The sequence below is a fragment of the Adiantum capillus-veneris genome, chromosome 15 (genome assembly GCF_014529385.1).
Source record: "Adiantum capillus-veneris isolate H3 chromosome 15, ASM1452938v2, whole genome shotgun sequence".
Lineage (NCBI taxonomy): Eukaryota > Viridiplantae > Streptophyta > Polypodiopsida > Polypodiales > Pteridaceae > Adiantum > Adiantum capillus-veneris.
The window spans coordinates 18,429,063-18,445,011 of record NC_140945.1 but is presented as its reverse complement, the minus strand read 5'-3'; the positions used below and the strand labels follow the sequence as shown (position 1 = coordinate 18,445,011).

The 15,949-nt window shown below is 39.0% G+C and overlaps 2 protein-coding genes and 2 pseudogenes across 2 annotated transcripts; 1 reads left to right on the top strand and 3 right to left on the bottom strand.

Annotated features, from left to right (window-relative positions):
• Positions 1-214: 214 nt before the first annotated feature.
• Positions 215-620, bottom strand: LOC147440356 (uncharacterized). The gene has a single exon (XM_086483512.1). The coding sequence runs from the start codon at positions 589-591 to the stop codon at positions 226-228; it is 366 nt and encodes a 121-aa protein (XP_086339638.1). The 5' UTR covers positions 592-620; the 3' UTR covers positions 215-225.
• LOC147440355 (uncharacterized) lies at positions 503-5,718 on the bottom strand. Its single transcript, XM_086483511.1, has 4 exons — positions 5,332-5,718; positions 1,320-1,477; positions 1,154-1,246; positions 503-672 (listed from the first exon to the last, which is right to left on the bottom strand). Exons 1-4 carry the CDS (start codon positions 5,485-5,487, stop codon positions 636-638), a joined length of 444 nt encoding a protein of 147 aa, XP_086339637.1. The 5' UTR covers positions 5,488-5,718; the 3' UTR covers positions 503-635.
• Positions 5,719-7,399: 1,681 nt separating this feature from the next.
• Positions 7,400-9,011, top strand: LOC147440354 (uncharacterized; annotated as a pseudogene).
• A 570-nt stretch (positions 9,012-9,581) lies between these two features.
• On the bottom strand, positions 9,582-11,144 carry LOC147440353 (uncharacterized; annotated as a pseudogene).
• Positions 11,145-15,949: the final 4,805 nt, after the last annotated feature.

Below are 15,949 nucleotides of genomic sequence, written 5' to 3'. Positions count from 1 at the left end.
CTAGAGAACTTTATATTTCAAATGAATGGATGAAAGATAAGATATTTTTACTTTCTATTTTTTAAAAGAACATTCTTTAAAAAAATTTCAATGCAGATTTCTAAAAGAAGAGAGAGCAAAATGAGCTGTGAAAGTCTTCAATACAACTTGATTCACATAGTTTCCATATGAGTAAGTTTTCTCTACAAAGCAATTAATAGCAAATATCTTTAAATCCAAATTAAACTAGTCTTTTTTATGTTCGATATCTGCACTGTCATATTGAATTTTATGCTTCTTTTCTTCACTTTGATCTACTATTTCAGAGATATTCAAAATTGTGGAAGCTAAAGCATCATGAGGTTGAGAGCTTGTTAAAGGAAATTCACTTGTTTGAGGATCTAAAACTTTCCAGTCAATGTCTTCCAATCCATCATGTGGAAGATATGAAACATCCTCCAAATTTAAATCAGTCTCTTCAATGGCGCTTTTTCTCTTTGATGTGCACCTTTTCCAGCTTAGCTCTTCCTCTTTGTCTTCGTTAGAGGCCTCACCTAGACCTTTAGGCTCTTCAGATTTCGACAAGTTCTTTGGCTTCTCCCAGCTTCTCATCGAAAGTCTATCTACTACATCCTCGATCATATCCATTCTGAATTTTAGCAAGTCAAGCTCCTTGTAATCTTGCATTGGCATCTACAATGAAATTAAACCACTCAACTAATTAAAAAAAATTTCAATACTCTTTGTCAATTTAAAGTTGCAGTCTTTACCTTTTCTTTTTGATCGTCATGACTATATAAACGGCTCAGAAGTGCTTTCATACCATAGAGCAAGTACCAACCACACTTGTGACTATCTTGTTGTGTAGGTATTTGCAACATTTATAGATTCTCACATTGAGAATCAAAATTTTTTCTTTCAAATATCATTGTAATTCATGACAAAGTGAGTATTTCTTACTCGAATGTTTTTATGTGTTGTTCCTTTGAAAATAAACCTCCTTGGTGGAAAGACTCAATTGTGGCAATCAAGAGGTTTGCATGGCTAAAAAAAATAACTTAGCACTTTTAAACTTTAAGGGCTTTAGAAAATGAGATAATCAAGAGGTTTGCATGGCTAAAAAAAAAAAGTTAGCACTTTTAAACTGTAAGAGCTTTAGAAAATGAGATCTTACTTTTTGATTTCAGAGTGGATGGTTTCCGGAAGAGAGTTGAAATACATTGTGTATTTCTCTTGGATGTCTATAATTGCAAGGCTCCAGTGTCTCCTATTAATTCATAAAACAATAACAAAAATCATTTTCTGAGATATTAACTCAATGGAATATATAAACAGTTTACCTTGAGCAATAAGGAAATACGGCCAATCTCATTGTCTCTGGACAATATGTAAACCATGGAAGGAGTTCTTTTGGAGCTTTTCGTGCATTGAGGACTTGAGAAATTGCACAATCTAGAATGAAAACCTCTAGCTGAAATCGAGTTCGGATTTTATAATACTACAAAACAATTTCAACCATTATATGTATCTTCAAATATATGAAAACTAAAATCAAGCAAAGAAAGAAAAATTACCTTGCTGAGAATTGAACAAAAGTATCTAATAGATCTTCTTCTCTACTTTTCAACATTTCAATTTCTTCAACTCTTAGAGCATAGCCTTCTGGATGTCCTTGGTCCATCACAAAAACTTCGACATTGGATCTAAACCTACTAATCTTTTGATCATAAGGTTTTCTCTATGAAGGATCATTAACTGTTGAGCTACAATTTGTTGTTTCAATTTATCTTCTTCTTGTCTTTTTAAATTTTCAAGTTTCTCTTGATTTAATCTTGTGGCCTTATCATGTTTATATCTTGAATCTTCACCCTATCTTTAGGAAGCCTTGCTGGAGGAACCAATAGAATATCTCTCAGTTTTTTATCTACAAAGATTGGTTTATGCCGAAAACTTTCAAACTTCGCTCTTAGCATTGCGAGACTACTAAAATCTTTCCACATGACAGTAACTCTATGTGCATGAGCAACAAGAATATATGTGTCATTTAAATACTCTATCAGATAGTCCTCACAAGCTCCTTGAAGACAAGCTAAAGCTATATGCCCCCATCTCAATCCCTCTTTGCATCCACTGCTTGAGCGAATGTACTTATTCTGCAAAAATTTCAGTTCTCTCATGAATCAAAATACCATTTTGGCATAGTAGGTATAGATCAAATTTTAATGCCATCCCCCACACAACCAAACCCCCCCCCCCCCCCCGCCCCCATCTCTCTCTCTCTCTCTCTCTCTCTCTCTCTCTCTCTCTCTCTCTCTCTCTCTCTCTCTCTCTCTCTCTCTCTCTCGTCATGTTTATTACTTGAAAGTCCTGTGGCTTGCCAAAAAGAAAAATGAAAAAGAGCATGTCTAAAATTCTCTCCATCTTTAGATCACACCTAGTAAAATTTTACCACTTTCTTCATGAAGGAGGAGGTATCACAAACAATAAGATGTCCTTCATTGACCACCTAGGATTAGGAGAGATGGAGGCTGCGGGAGAGTATATCTAGAAACAACAATATCAACTACATAATTTTGGTTCCTTTATAAGGATAATAATGTGCTTGGGTAGCAACATACATAAATAAGGCAGTTGCCTCGTTGAGAGGCAATAAAGTCACCACCCATGTTCAATGATTTTCACCTAGCTCTAAATTTTCCACTTTGGGAATATGTGGAGTATGAGTATGAGATGTAAGTATGGAATCTGGGAGGAATCTAGGTGATATACAGTCTCAATCCTTAAAATCCCCCTCCCTATCCCTCAATAACAAAAAGTAGCATTGCTAGGCACTAACATAGGGTAGACTAGCAACCTCCCCTCCCCCTCTCTACCCCTCAAGAACAAAATCTGCAGCACCGCTAGGCACGAACATCCGTAGACTAATGCCTTCTCATAAATACTCTCACCTATGTCTACTTCTTATCTATGTTGTTTTCGTTACATCATTACATACCAAGAAAAGCCTCTCTATGGATGTAATCGCCTATGCTTTCACATTGATGACCTTTAGCCTTGAGGACTTTCTATGGGAGAGAAATTTCACATGGAGAAAGAGACTCCTATAGTTGTAGAGGAGATGGATGAGGTAGGCATAGAAGGCAAATTGGAGATGAGAAGGGCATAGACTATTGCATATTGCAAGTGCTTGGGGTAAATCCCAAGTTTTTTATTTTTATTTTGAAAGACCAACGGGTATATGGGCACATTTTTTGAGACAAGGTGAAATTTGAGGCATCTTTTCAGCACAACAATGAGAGTTGTGAGCGCAATATCCCAGTTCTCTCCACCTATAGCCCCTCCATTTCTCTGAGCTATATGCCCAATATCTTGTGATCACCATATCCCGTCAAGGTTACCTACACCCTTGCCAGTGTTGCGGATTCTGCATAGCCACATGTGAGTGAGTGTAAAGGCAATCCCCATGGCCATTGAGTTGCTTTCTTCTTAGGGATTCTGGGAACCTTGGAGCTATGAGCAATCTTATTATAGTTAGTAGGGGACACCAGCTAGAGAAAAATAAGGCTCATTGTGTTTGGAAGGAAAAGAAAAGGGTGAGATTTTAGTGTTAAATTTAGTAGAACAAAGAGGTTTTAGAGCTTTCTCTCACACGTGGGCTGCCATGCGATTTTGGTCTATTTCTATCTCTTTGTCCATGAGAAGTTTTTAAAGATCATTCCCTCTCTCTTTGTCTCTCTCTCTGGCCATGTAGTATCTGTGGGACAGAGATCTCTTGACGAGGCGATAGGTGCCAGGTAGGCTAGAAGGAGGGAAGGATTGGGAGAGGAGCGACCAAGCAGGGCCTACACGTGAATGTGCTCCATCCTTCTTGTGAGAGGTCGTGTATTCTCTCTGTCTACTATCCCATGGTAGTGGTCGTTGAGATCTCTCTCTTTCTCTCTCAAAGTCGCATGAGTTGGTCCTTGCTCGTGCTCACAATGACCTGAGCTTGCGTACGTTGTTGCTGAATCGTCTAAGTAGACATGCTGCATCTAACAGAACTTTCCAATAGAAAGTGACAAGTAGAAGGCGGGCAGGTGCATGCAAGCCTCCCATCCCCATGGAAAAGCCATTAGACACAGAAAACATGGGTGGGGAGACTCCTGCATACAAGCTATACCTGAGAGGGTGGATTGTCTGTTGACCTGGGAAAACCAAGGTCATGGTGTTTAACACCACACCATAGTGGGTCAGGAGGTCAACACCTACTTTTACATATGGCCAAGAGATGGTGGATATATATATGCATACACCTATCTTGGGACAATAGACCGGCATTTTCATTGAGGAGAGCAACAAAGACTAGATTGACGAGAGCTTATGCAGCCTTGGGAGGTTTGAAGAAGATGTATTCACAGGTTCAGTTTCATGAACCTCGAACAAAGCTGTGGCTTTTTGACACTCTAGTGGCTTGAGCTATGCTCTATGGGGTTCAGATTTTGAGGGCCCTTAGTGGACCCCCAGGGAAAAATTTGGTAGCACTGATGGATGGAGATGTATGGAGAGGCCTCTCGTCTCGATGATCTCTCGGATGATTCGGGCTAAGGCCTTAGTGCCACATGAGATTAATCAGCTGAGCTAGAGCACCCCCCCCCCCCCCCCCCCCCCCCCCCCCCAAGTTGAGGCCCTTACTAGATTAGTTTCCTTCATGCATAGTTTATGGGACCTTCCGAGAGACATATATGCTTGCCTAGCACTTGAGTCATCCCAACAGCTAGCGCTACAAGGGGACACAACATGTTGGTATGGGTAGATGACTTCATGGTTTCAGTCGCATGGCTTCAACGTGGATAGACTGCCTCCATTCCAGTACTCCTTGGATCCACCCTCCCTTTCTCTCACATGGATAGATATCAGTAGGCTTATACGTCATGATTTGATTCAAGTAGATATTAGAAGCACAATGGGATTTGATTAAACAGGCGTGGATGATGATTTTCAGTATGACTTTTTAGTCTTTTGTTTTTACCCTTTCACTTTACTTCATTTCATTTTATTTTTTTACCAAGACATTGGATATGGATTGTATCAAATTGGTCTCATAGGTCATTTTGGCCTTTTGAAGCCGTTTAGTTTAACATCTCATTTCATTTGTGTGTGTGTGTGTGTGTGTGTGTGTGTGCCTTTTGAAGCCGTTTAATATAACATCTCATTTCATCTCTCTCTCTCTCTCTCTCTCTCTCTCTCTCTCTCTCAGACGGTCAGAGGCGGTAGGGGAGGTGTGTATGTGGGTCCTTTCTTTTGGGGAGGGGGTCTACAATGTTAAAAGTTATTTTAATACTAATGCTTAATTCACAAGGCAAAAAATCCTACCTTATCTTCTCTCACGATGTCGTCTTGCACAGTAGCCCGTAGTTGTCTTGCAGCGGCGCGTCCAAATAGAAACAATAGCAGCAGTGTTGTCTCTTGCAGTAACCCGTCATCCTCTTGCAGTAGCAGCATGTCGTCGTCCGAACAGCAACAACGCATTGTTGTCTAGGAGCAGCACGTTGTTCTCTTGCAGAGGCAACAACAACAGAGGTGGTCGTCCGGCGCGTCCAAATAGCAGAAGGAGCACTTCGTAGTCGTCTGCAAGCAGAGCAAGATTTTGTGAAGGTGTGTGTGTGTGTGTGAGAGAGAGAGAGAGAGAGAGAGAGAGAGAGGAGATTAAAGAAACACACACACACACACACACACACACAGAGAGAGAGAGAGAGAGAGAGAGAGAGAGAGAGAGAGAGAGAGAGAGAGAGAGAGAGAGATCAAAGAAACACAAACACACACACACACACACACACACACACACACACAAAAACACACACACAGAGAGAGAGAGAGAGAGAGAGAGAGAGAGAGAGAGAGAGAGATGCACCTATTGTGAAAAAAAAACCAATGCTTCTGTCGAGGATTGGCTTTTTTTGCACAATGGTTGCATCTCTTTTTTTTTTTGCTAAATATAAAATTGATGTGGCATTGAAGCTAGGTAAAAGGCTTAACACTATACAAAAAATATTTTTAATGCTTCAAAATGACCTATTAGACCAAACTGATACAATCCATGTGGATCTAATCCAATGTCTGGATACGAAAATAAAATGAAATGAAGTAAAGTAAAAGAGTCAAACTAGATGATTAAAAAGTCATACTGAAAATCATCATCTCATCATTATCCATGCCTATTTAATCAAATCCTAGTAGGTGCTACAAATTTTTGAAAAGAAACCCAACGCTGAACCTTTCTAGATGCGACGTGCGAAGCAGGGGAAAAAAGCAAAATAGAGATAGATCCTCCTCATGCAGAGTGATTGGGGTGAGGTGGCAATCTACATGCACGGAAGTCAGAGTCTCTCTCTCTCTCTCTCTCTCTCTCTCTTTCTCTTTCTCTGTGTGTGTGTGTGTGCCATGTGTGTAAGAAAGTAGGGATTGGTGGGCTGAATTAGAAACCTACTCTCTTTGAGGAAGAGCAGATCGAACTTCGTGCGCAACTTGTTGTGTTAGGAGAGAGAGAGAGAGAGAGAGAGAGAGAGAGAGAGAGAGAGAGAGATGATGATCTACTGATGGAAACACAGAGTGTCAATCTTTGTATTGCTTGCATAGGAGGAAAGAGGGTGACTCAGCTTTATACAGGGTTATAGGACTACGAGAGAAGAGGGCGTGAAGGAGGCAGAAGAGGGCGAGGAGAGCAGGGGAAACCAAGACTATGGTAGGGCGGGAGCCATTGGGAGATTGCCATGGCAAGGGCCGTGAAGATAAGGGTGATGACAAGGCAGCAGTAGCCATACGTGCAGACCTAGCTAGAGTCTAGGTTGTAGAGGGCGAGGGAGAATGGACAAAAAGGGGTGGGGGATCTTTTGAGTTTCTCATATTCTTTATTTGTTAGGAGCATGTAGGAGCCATGAATGCGGAGATCTTGTTGAATCAAATCATGACGTATAAGTGTAGTGGTATTTGTCCATGGGGGGTTTCTGGGTATCTGGTTTTAGTCAATATTATTGGTTGCAAAGTAGAGTAGGAGAGGACATTTCAGCATGAACATAACATGCAATTACCATAGGATGTGTAAATTTGGGTCCTTATCTTTGACATTTCTTTTATGTGAAAATTTTTAATTTGAATGAGAGAACCAAATTGTTTATATAAAAAAGAAGTATGGTACAACTAGCAAGGAATAATAAATAAATAAATAAATAAATATGGTTTGAAGCCTTTAATATTGACTAAGAAAAAAGAATAAATATCTCTACTTTTTGTGTGGCAGACCACGGCTATGCCAAAAAACCAACCGATATTTCCAAAGCAAAGTCCTCAAGTATATACGATGATTTGGAAGAGCTTGAGAAAAAGAAAACTAAAAAAGGTAACTTTGTGCTATTAAAATGGCTAACAAAGAAAAAATGTGCATATGAATCTGGTATTGGTTTTTGTGACAGAAATAGAGGACCCAGAGAGTTTGATTATAGAGTTAATCTATGATAGCAAAGCCCTTGAAGATTATGATCTCTACTACAAAATGTTTAATACTCCTCTTGATATCGCAAAAGTATTATCCTTTCATTCATCTTTCCTAGAGGAGCAAGCGTTAGATTATGAGCGGCTAGTGAGGGCAAGAGAGGTAACCTACCTTACATAAGTTTATGTCCATGCAATAGGTCTTATAAAAGATTTCCTGTCAGCAACTTCAAGGCTAAACAAAAAATATGCGGCAATTCCTGAGAATAGCAAACTTATTCTCCTTCATTGTCCAAAGTGCAAGCATAAGTGTCAACTCCTTAAGAGGAATGAGGGCTTCTTAGTGTATTTGTTTTTGATTCGAGACGATGAGGGGAACTTGAGGACAATGAAGAGTTGAAGAGGTCAATGAGGAATTTGAATTTGAAGAAGAGCTCAACATGTTATTAGAGGAACACGAATCTGAAAAGCCTGATCTTGCAATTATTAGTTCAGACACCAAGATCTTTGAGAGCCTAAGTAAGCCTGTGGAACACTTACCTGTACCTATTCTTTCAACCTTCCCTCTCAATGAATGTGAGTATGTTCTATTGACCGATGTTCAAAGAGCTTTTAATCTGAGAGAAGATGAAATGCTTGCTATTCTTGCTCAAAGATGGAATTTCAATGTGGGTACTGATGATGAGCCAATGAAATATAAAGACTTTGTGGAGCAAGAATCTACATTCAAAATTCTTGAAACATGTTTTGACTCAGCAAAAGCTCTTAGAATATGTTTTGATAAAGCTTTGGAATATTGTGAACCTACTAAAGAGGAGTTTCTCTTGGCACAACAAACAGTTAAGGATCCCCACTCTCCAAATGAAAAAGACAATGATGTAGAGTCAAGAGGATCTCAAGTGACCGTTCCAATTGTAGAAGACCCACACAACCAGGAGAAGATCAAGGGATCGATCAACATTTTGAATGAAAACCAACTAGTCTATGATGAAAACATTAGCGTAAGTCTTCTTCACTTATTTTTGTATATCTCTTTAAGCTATTTGTCATTATGAATTAATCTATTTTTATTTGGTTTGAAGTTACAAGCACACAAGGATGAATTTTTGAAGAGACCAGGAGGATCAAGAGAGCCTAACTTTAGTAGAGATGCCGCTTTCAAGTTTTATATAGGACAAATAGCGAGTCCACATCTTATCATATTCCATTCAAAGTATTCCATTAATGCATACATATCAATTTTTGCTTTGAAAACATTGTCAAGGTATCTTGGTGGTTGTAAAGCTCCTGCAAATAGCAACAAAGTCATTCTGCTTGAAAGAAATACTACAATCAAAATTTTTGGCTATGCGCATGGTCTCCAAGGATCTTTAGCTAGATATTATCTAACTTACACAGGATATGCGCTTTCCATTGGAGAAAAAGATCCAAATAGGCTGACACCTAGTGGAAAAAGACATTTGCTACGACACTGTGAGTTTGAAAGGTTTCAAGACTAAGAAAATACATCAAAAGGAGCTTTGGAAGAAGAGGAAGACATGAAAGTACTCAAGAAATTTATGTAGAAAATCTCAAGTGGAAGTGTGTAGCTCATGTACTTGCTTACACTTTAATTTTTTGTTGTCTGATTATTAAGAACCCAAACTTTACTATCTCTGGTTCTATTGAGTCTCCAGGAATCTAACTTTTGTTGTGCGGTAGAATTCTTCCACTGTTGTCATCTTTGAATTTGCTGCGATATTTTGATTGCTTGTGCTTGTCATCTTTCTTTTGAGAGCTCGTTTTTTTGTTTTTGAAGAATAATCCTTCTATAAAACCAAAAGAAAACCTCTTTGTAACTGTTGGATCTAGTAGCTCCACCCCCATGTTGTGTATGGCGAAATTAAGCTCCTCGTGCTTGATAATGTGACTTTTCCATTCCTTGTGTGCTCCATATTGAAGGACACCCATATGTTTTTGTAAACCATGGAATATGGTTGTGTAAAATATGCTGTAAACGAGTAGTACATTACAGTAATACACATGAATAAAATCAATCTTTTCATAATAGCATGTAGTTTGTATATTTCTCTCTAAATAAAACTATAAAAAAACAATTCATGTATAAGAGAAAAAGTAACATACCATGTAATGTGTTAAGTCTGAGATGACCAAGCTTCTTGCATGCTTTTGCCAAAAGCTTGAAGTGCAAGTCTTAATTTAATGTTGTCCTCTTGGGTCCATGTTTTTTTGTCAAATATAGAAAAAATTTCATCTAAACATATCCATACCTCTGCTTTACGATTCCTTGCCTCACCCGTGTCAGCATGATCTTTTACTGCATTATGTAATAGCTTCCACAAGTTGAATCTGATCGTTGAGTTTGAGACCTTTCCATGGTTTGATAGAAACCTTCGTGCTTTAACACCACCAATTGATGGTTTTGTTGGAACTTCATGTGATGTTTTTGACCTTTTAGAGCATTTTGTGATTTTGACATGACCTCCATGAAGTCCAATGCTACAAAGGACTTCTTCGATTTTTTGAATACCCTCTTTTGATGCCTTTTCAGGTTTGAGCTTCCACGCAAATTGGATATACAAGTAGATTATTTTCTCTATAATTCCGCACAATGCATGTAATGTACAGACACGTACATGTGATAGTGGAATATTTAGAACAGGTTTGAAGTTTGAATCTTCAAGATCCCTTGTAGGTTTTTGTAATTGGCTTCGCTGATTTAAATAATCTGCTGATTGCATGCAATATAAACAAGGATATTTTTAAAGAGCACCCTTCGAGATGTTATACATGCATTTCAATGTTTTGAGGTCACCTATCATGTGCCACTCAACAAAAAAACTGCCAACACCCTTCACTTGTAAAAGTTTTCCTGCTGTTTGTTTTTGAATGATTGTTAGTACTTGGCTTTGATGAAAAGCCCAGTATAAAGTATCATGATCTTCCTTATCAACTTGTAGTATATAACCATCAATCACAGTCACTCATAAGGTTTTAAAAGTGTGATAATCTGCAATGTTTTGATAAGAAAAATATCACTTAGCATTTTATCTCAAATGATCCCAGCCACCAAATATGATTTTCTGATTGTACACTGAAATCTCTCTCCTTGTCTTCATCTGGGCTACAATTTGTATGACCAGAAAATTGTTTGGTAAGTGCTTGATTCATGAGTGTGATTGTCACAGGTTTGGTCTTTTTATGCTTGAGCATTTCACATTCATCGAGCTTGATCACAAAAATAAGTTTGTTGTTTATGTTGAAGGTTCTCCAAATCAAAAAATATATTGTTGAACTTGCTCAATGCGCCACTCTTTTGTTTGTAGAAAAGTCTCCTTCGATGTGTAGAGGAGGACCCAAAAAGTTTGTAACTTTTGAGTTGAGCATTGTTCTAAAAATTTCATACTAGCAAGGGTAGGCAATATAGATGAAGAGATTTTCTTATCTTTCAATCTATTTTTCGCCTCTTTAAAGATTTGTGAATAGCCCATTCTACTTATACCACTGTCATCAATGACCTTTTGTATGTTTGAAGTACTTACCTCTGCTTCATTAATAAACTCATTAATAATATTCCGTTTCACCTTCTTGAATTTGGAAGAATCAATAAGGTCCCGAGCAATAGATGATGAGATCAAACAAGAATAATATTTTTATGCCATGATTGGATCAATATTTTCTTTTTCAGGATGCATCATGTCCCTACAAAGTCAAACAATGCGCACAAAGCAAGATATGTAAGAAAAACAAGGAAACTAACTAAACATTCTATTAAAGCTTGCAAAAGAGACAAAATAAAATAAACTACTTACTTTATCGCTCTAATTCTTCTCTTAAGTCCACCACCTCCAACTTTCAATGTTTCAATATTGGATATTGTTGGACATCTTTGTTTCAATCCCAAAGCAGTATTCTTTATATGAGATTTTTTCAAATCTCTCTCCAGGTCAGATATAGTCTTGGTCAGAGAATTGACTTTTCAATTGCTCAAGTGATGATTTTGAATTAAAATAGCATTTTCTTCAATCAATTTTTAATTCAAAGCAATTACTTGCTTTGATGCCTCCGACAAATGGCAACAGTAACCATAAAGACCTTTTGCTCCATCTCCAACAAATTGTAAAAGAGATGTTGGATATCAAAAACTAGGAGTTGAGAACAAGCAAGGATTAATTGGATATATACTCCCATCACACCATAGATCTATATTTTGATGACCTAAACATCTCAACTGGTGTTTCTGATCATATGTAAAATTACGAGTTTTGTTTCTTTTTTGTAAAGGCTCGTATTCTTCCCCTATATCAATATGAAGATTATATTTACGTTTGTGTTGAGAACTAGAGTAAACATCTTGAGCAGAGTTCTCCATTGCAAGAATACATAAGGAAGAAGATGTCTTATAAGGAAAACACTATTAAAGCCTACATTTAACTTTTGATTTCCCTCCATTTTTATTTTTTGCCGCATAAAATTCATTTTACCACCATGAAGCTTGAAATAATCATGACAAGGTATAGATATTGATTACTTTTTCAAAAAATAAAGAAGGAAAAAATGTTTCGTAAAGAAAACACTATCAAAGCTTATGTTTAACTTTTGATTTCCCGCCAGTTTTATCTTTTTCCGCAAAATTCATTTTATTGCCATAAAGCTTGAAATAATCATGACAAGATATAGATCTTCAATACTTTTGCACAAAATCTCACAAAGATATACATACTAAGATATCACTTCATTTACATGTGTTTTTATACTTAATTAGAAGTTATACCAAAAAATATATAAAAAAGGACTTTTATTAAAGTGCTTGGCTGAGTTGGATATTCTTTTTGAGGGCCCAAAATGGACCCCAAAAATCCCCTAATGTGTCACGTACACATCTAACCCTATGTGTACGTGGACAAGCTACTTCATGACATGGGTTCAATTCAATTAGCTTAAGAAGTGTTCTGGCACTTCTGTGAGTCTGTTCGGAAACCGTGCATGTCCATACACTTAGAGTCGATGCATATCCTCTGGTCGCACACAGCATGACTATCAGATTACAGTCAGAACCCATCAAGAGCATTTTTACAATGCATAGACCTATTTTCCCTATTTTAGCTATTTTTCACTTATTATTATTAAGTGACTTTTGTTGGGAAAGTGGGTAGGGCAATTTAACTCGGCAAGTATATAAGAAAGCCTAGCGCTAGCATTCTCTGGCAGAAGAGGTAGCCGGAACCAAGCCCGGGGGATTCACCATGATAAACTTATAACCGCACTACGTAAGTGCAGGGGAGGGGTTTTTTTTACAAGTTACATAAGCGTATAAGTTAGGGGCAGGCCCCCAATAATTTACCTCTCAAGCTTAAAAATAAGGGAGGGGGGTATCATATTTGGGGGGGGGGGGGGGGGGGGGGGGGGGGGGGGGAGGGGGGCTCACTTGTGTTGATTACTTGCAACAATTGGTCAGCGATGTGAACTAGAACTCGGATGAGTTAAGAGGAATTTTTTATCAGGTCACATATAAAATTTTGCATCAAGCCGGTCATAGATAAGGGCTGATTTGGAGCAGATCAAGGGTTGATTTACACCAACTTTGGATGGGTCAGAATTAGACGAGTAGCCAGAGTGCAGTCTGATTGGGTACATAGTTTGTAGTCAAACTAAGACACATTGAGGGCATATCATTAGAAGTGGTTCCTTAGTACGTTACCGGTCACTATTCTACACACTCTTTGACTAGTTTTACACCAACTTTGGATGGGTCAGAATTGGACGAGTAGCCAGAGTGCAGCCTGATTGGGTACATAGTTTGAAGTCAAACTAAAACACATTGAGGGCATATCATTAGAAGTGGTTCCTTAGTACGTTACCGGTCACTATGCTACACACTCTTTGATTAGTTTTACTCAATTAGATTATGTGAGACCTAAATTTTATATGTAAGATAGGGGTATGATAGTTTTCTTCATTGACTATCGTATAAGGGTAGAAAGGGGGGTCATATTCCCTAATATGAGTTGTATATAGGGGTTTTATCAAAGTTGTCTGCTCGCAGGTGGCGTCCTGTTTTGTATATAGAGTGAATCCCCCAGGGAACCAAGTGTTTAACAGGCACCTTCTCTGCAAGACCTCCCCGATAGACAACATAGCGTTTTCAGCCAAGAACAAGCCCAATGTTTTCAGCTTTGTAGATCAGCCCAGCGTTTTGCATTTGCAGTAGCCTGGCGACAATAGGCATAACAGATGCCCCAACGTGTTTGTAGCAAACCCCAGATCAGCCCTAGCGTTTTTGGATCAGTAGTCAACATAGCGTTTTGCAGATTCTTCATGACAGAACCAGCATAGGCATTAGCGTTTTTAGTTTTCAGCAGTCAGACTCCGTAGTAGAGCCCCCGAACCTTGCAAATCTCACCTTCCCACAGTAGATCCTTGCCGCATGGTTAAATCAGCCAAGATTCAGCATCTATGTTTTCAGCGTGTCACCGTCGCATCGTTGTCATTGCCGTCGTCACTGACATAGAGTCATGATTCAACAGATAAAGATTTGCACATTTAAGCCATTAGTGTTTTCATATTTCAGCCCATCTCGTCGTTGTCCTCATCATCGTCGACATCATTGGCAAGTCCATTGTATTGTAGAGATTTGTGCAATCAATAGTAGACTGCTCTCGCCATAGAGAGCGGGGCCTTCGGAGGAGGGTTTGATAAATTTTATGGTGTCATATACTTATCTCTCTATCTCTCACTTTAAACACCTTTATTTACAGTGTTTTCCACTTTGTTTGTGATCATTTGCACTCTCTCACTAAAGGAACGGAAGGCTCTCCCTTCCATAAGTAAAATGGAACCCTTGAGCACAGTTGGGAGCACTCATCTTGAGAAAAGTTTAACATTCACTTCCGCTTTACCTTGCATTGGTATCAGAGCTTTGGCTGTGTTCTGTATCACTCAAGGAAAGAACCATAAGAATTCTTTTTGCTTGTTACGGTCACACATAACCAAATTACGGTCACACGTAACCCAAGTCCTCTTGGACGTGTCAATTCCTAATCGTGTCTTTGAAGAGTGACAGGAAACCCAAGAAAGAAGTGCTTGTCCAGCCTCCCCTTGTTTCTCTTTTCACTCATTATGAGTGGACCGTGCACTTAGCGGCCGGCCAATCGACATGAGGTGGTAAAAAGCAACCTTGGTGTGAGTGCAAGGCCGCCAAGGGGTGCGCCCACAGGAAAGAGCAGAACTCGGGTGAAGAGAAGATCCTTCTCTAACACAGATTGCAAGCAAAAAAAGAACCTCAAGAACTCAAGGCACTCAAGAACCCAAGAACCCAAGACTACAAGAACCCAAGTTCCTCGAGAACTTCAGAACCCAAGACTTCAGTGTATTGTCATCACCAAAGCGGAATGGATACTTTGCATGAAGGTGATGAGCATGAGGGTGGTAAAGAAGATTTTTTTCCACCAGGAGGTTTTTTCGACCCTCCCCCTTCCCTATCTACGCCAAGCATTACACCAACTCCTATGGAGACTTTCGACAAGATGATGATGGATAGGAAGTTAGAACGCAAAGCAAGAAAGGCAAAATTGGCTCGTAAACACAAAGAAAGAAGAGAAAAAATAGATTACGAGCACAAAGAAAGAAGACACGAATGGATCGCAAGCACAAAGAAAGAAGAGCCGATTGGATCACAAGCACAAAGAAAGAATAGCCGAATCGGATCGCAAGCGCGAAGAAAGACGGTTAGCCTTTGAGCATGTGCGCGAGCAAGCGCGCTTGGAGGCCAAAGACAGAAGGGTAGCCTTGGAGTGTGAGCGTGAGCAAGTGTGCTTGGAGGTCAAAGATAGACGAGCATAGAGTGACCAACACATTCAACAGTTGGTCCTACTATTTTCTCATGTGCAGGTGCAGATTGCAAAGAATCGGGAGAAGGAGACTCTCTCAGTCTTGTTTTCTTCAAAGCACAACACACATGATTTTCACGATAATGACGAGCATGATGATTTGCAGGATAAAGATGTGATTGTTCACAAGGATGATGGTTTAGTTGATACTTTTTCTATTGAAGCTAACCTCATTGCACATTTGATCAATCACGAAGAACCGATCTTGGCTCTCAAGTTGAGGTCCCAAGTACCCCCACAAGAAGTATTCTATGTTCGAATGATTAGTTAGCACGCATTGTTCGGGTGTTTCATTCGTGATGATTTCCTGTATTTTAGACACCGTCCTTATGTGATCCCTTTTCATAGGCATGACATATTGCACTATGAACATGATTCACTCATGAATGAGCACGTTTGCATTTAAAGAATTCACATTCCATGTCTCTTCCTTGGCATGACACAGTATCCGAAAGAGCACAAGAAGGATTGAGCATTAAGCATCAGCATTTCCATTGTGATTTGCCACAGTTGATAGATTTAGATCAGGAAGACAAGTTTTGATTCCATTGTTTACGTGTGTTTGATGAACGGTTTGGCACTCTGTCTCTATGTTCATCTACATTGCATGCAAA

Excerpts from the sequence above, each read along its gene's own strand:
- LOC147440355 (XM_086483511.1), bottom strand. The coding sequence starts at position 5,487 with ATGCGTTGTTGCTGTTCGGACGACGACATGCTGCTACTGCAAGAGGAT. Across the intron at positions 1,247-1,319 it reads GTATTTCCTTATTGCTCAAG|GAGACACTGGAGCCTTGCAA; the intron begins GTAAACTGTTTA and ends ATGAATTAATAG. Across the intron at positions 673-1,153 it reads ATCCACTCTGAAATCAAAAA|ATGCCAATGCAAGATTACAA; the intron begins GTAAGATCTCAT and ends ATTTCATTGTAG.
- LOC147440356 (XM_086483512.1), bottom strand. The coding sequence starts at position 591 with ATGAGAAGCTGGGAGAAGCCAAAGAACTTGTCGAAATCTGAAGAGCCT.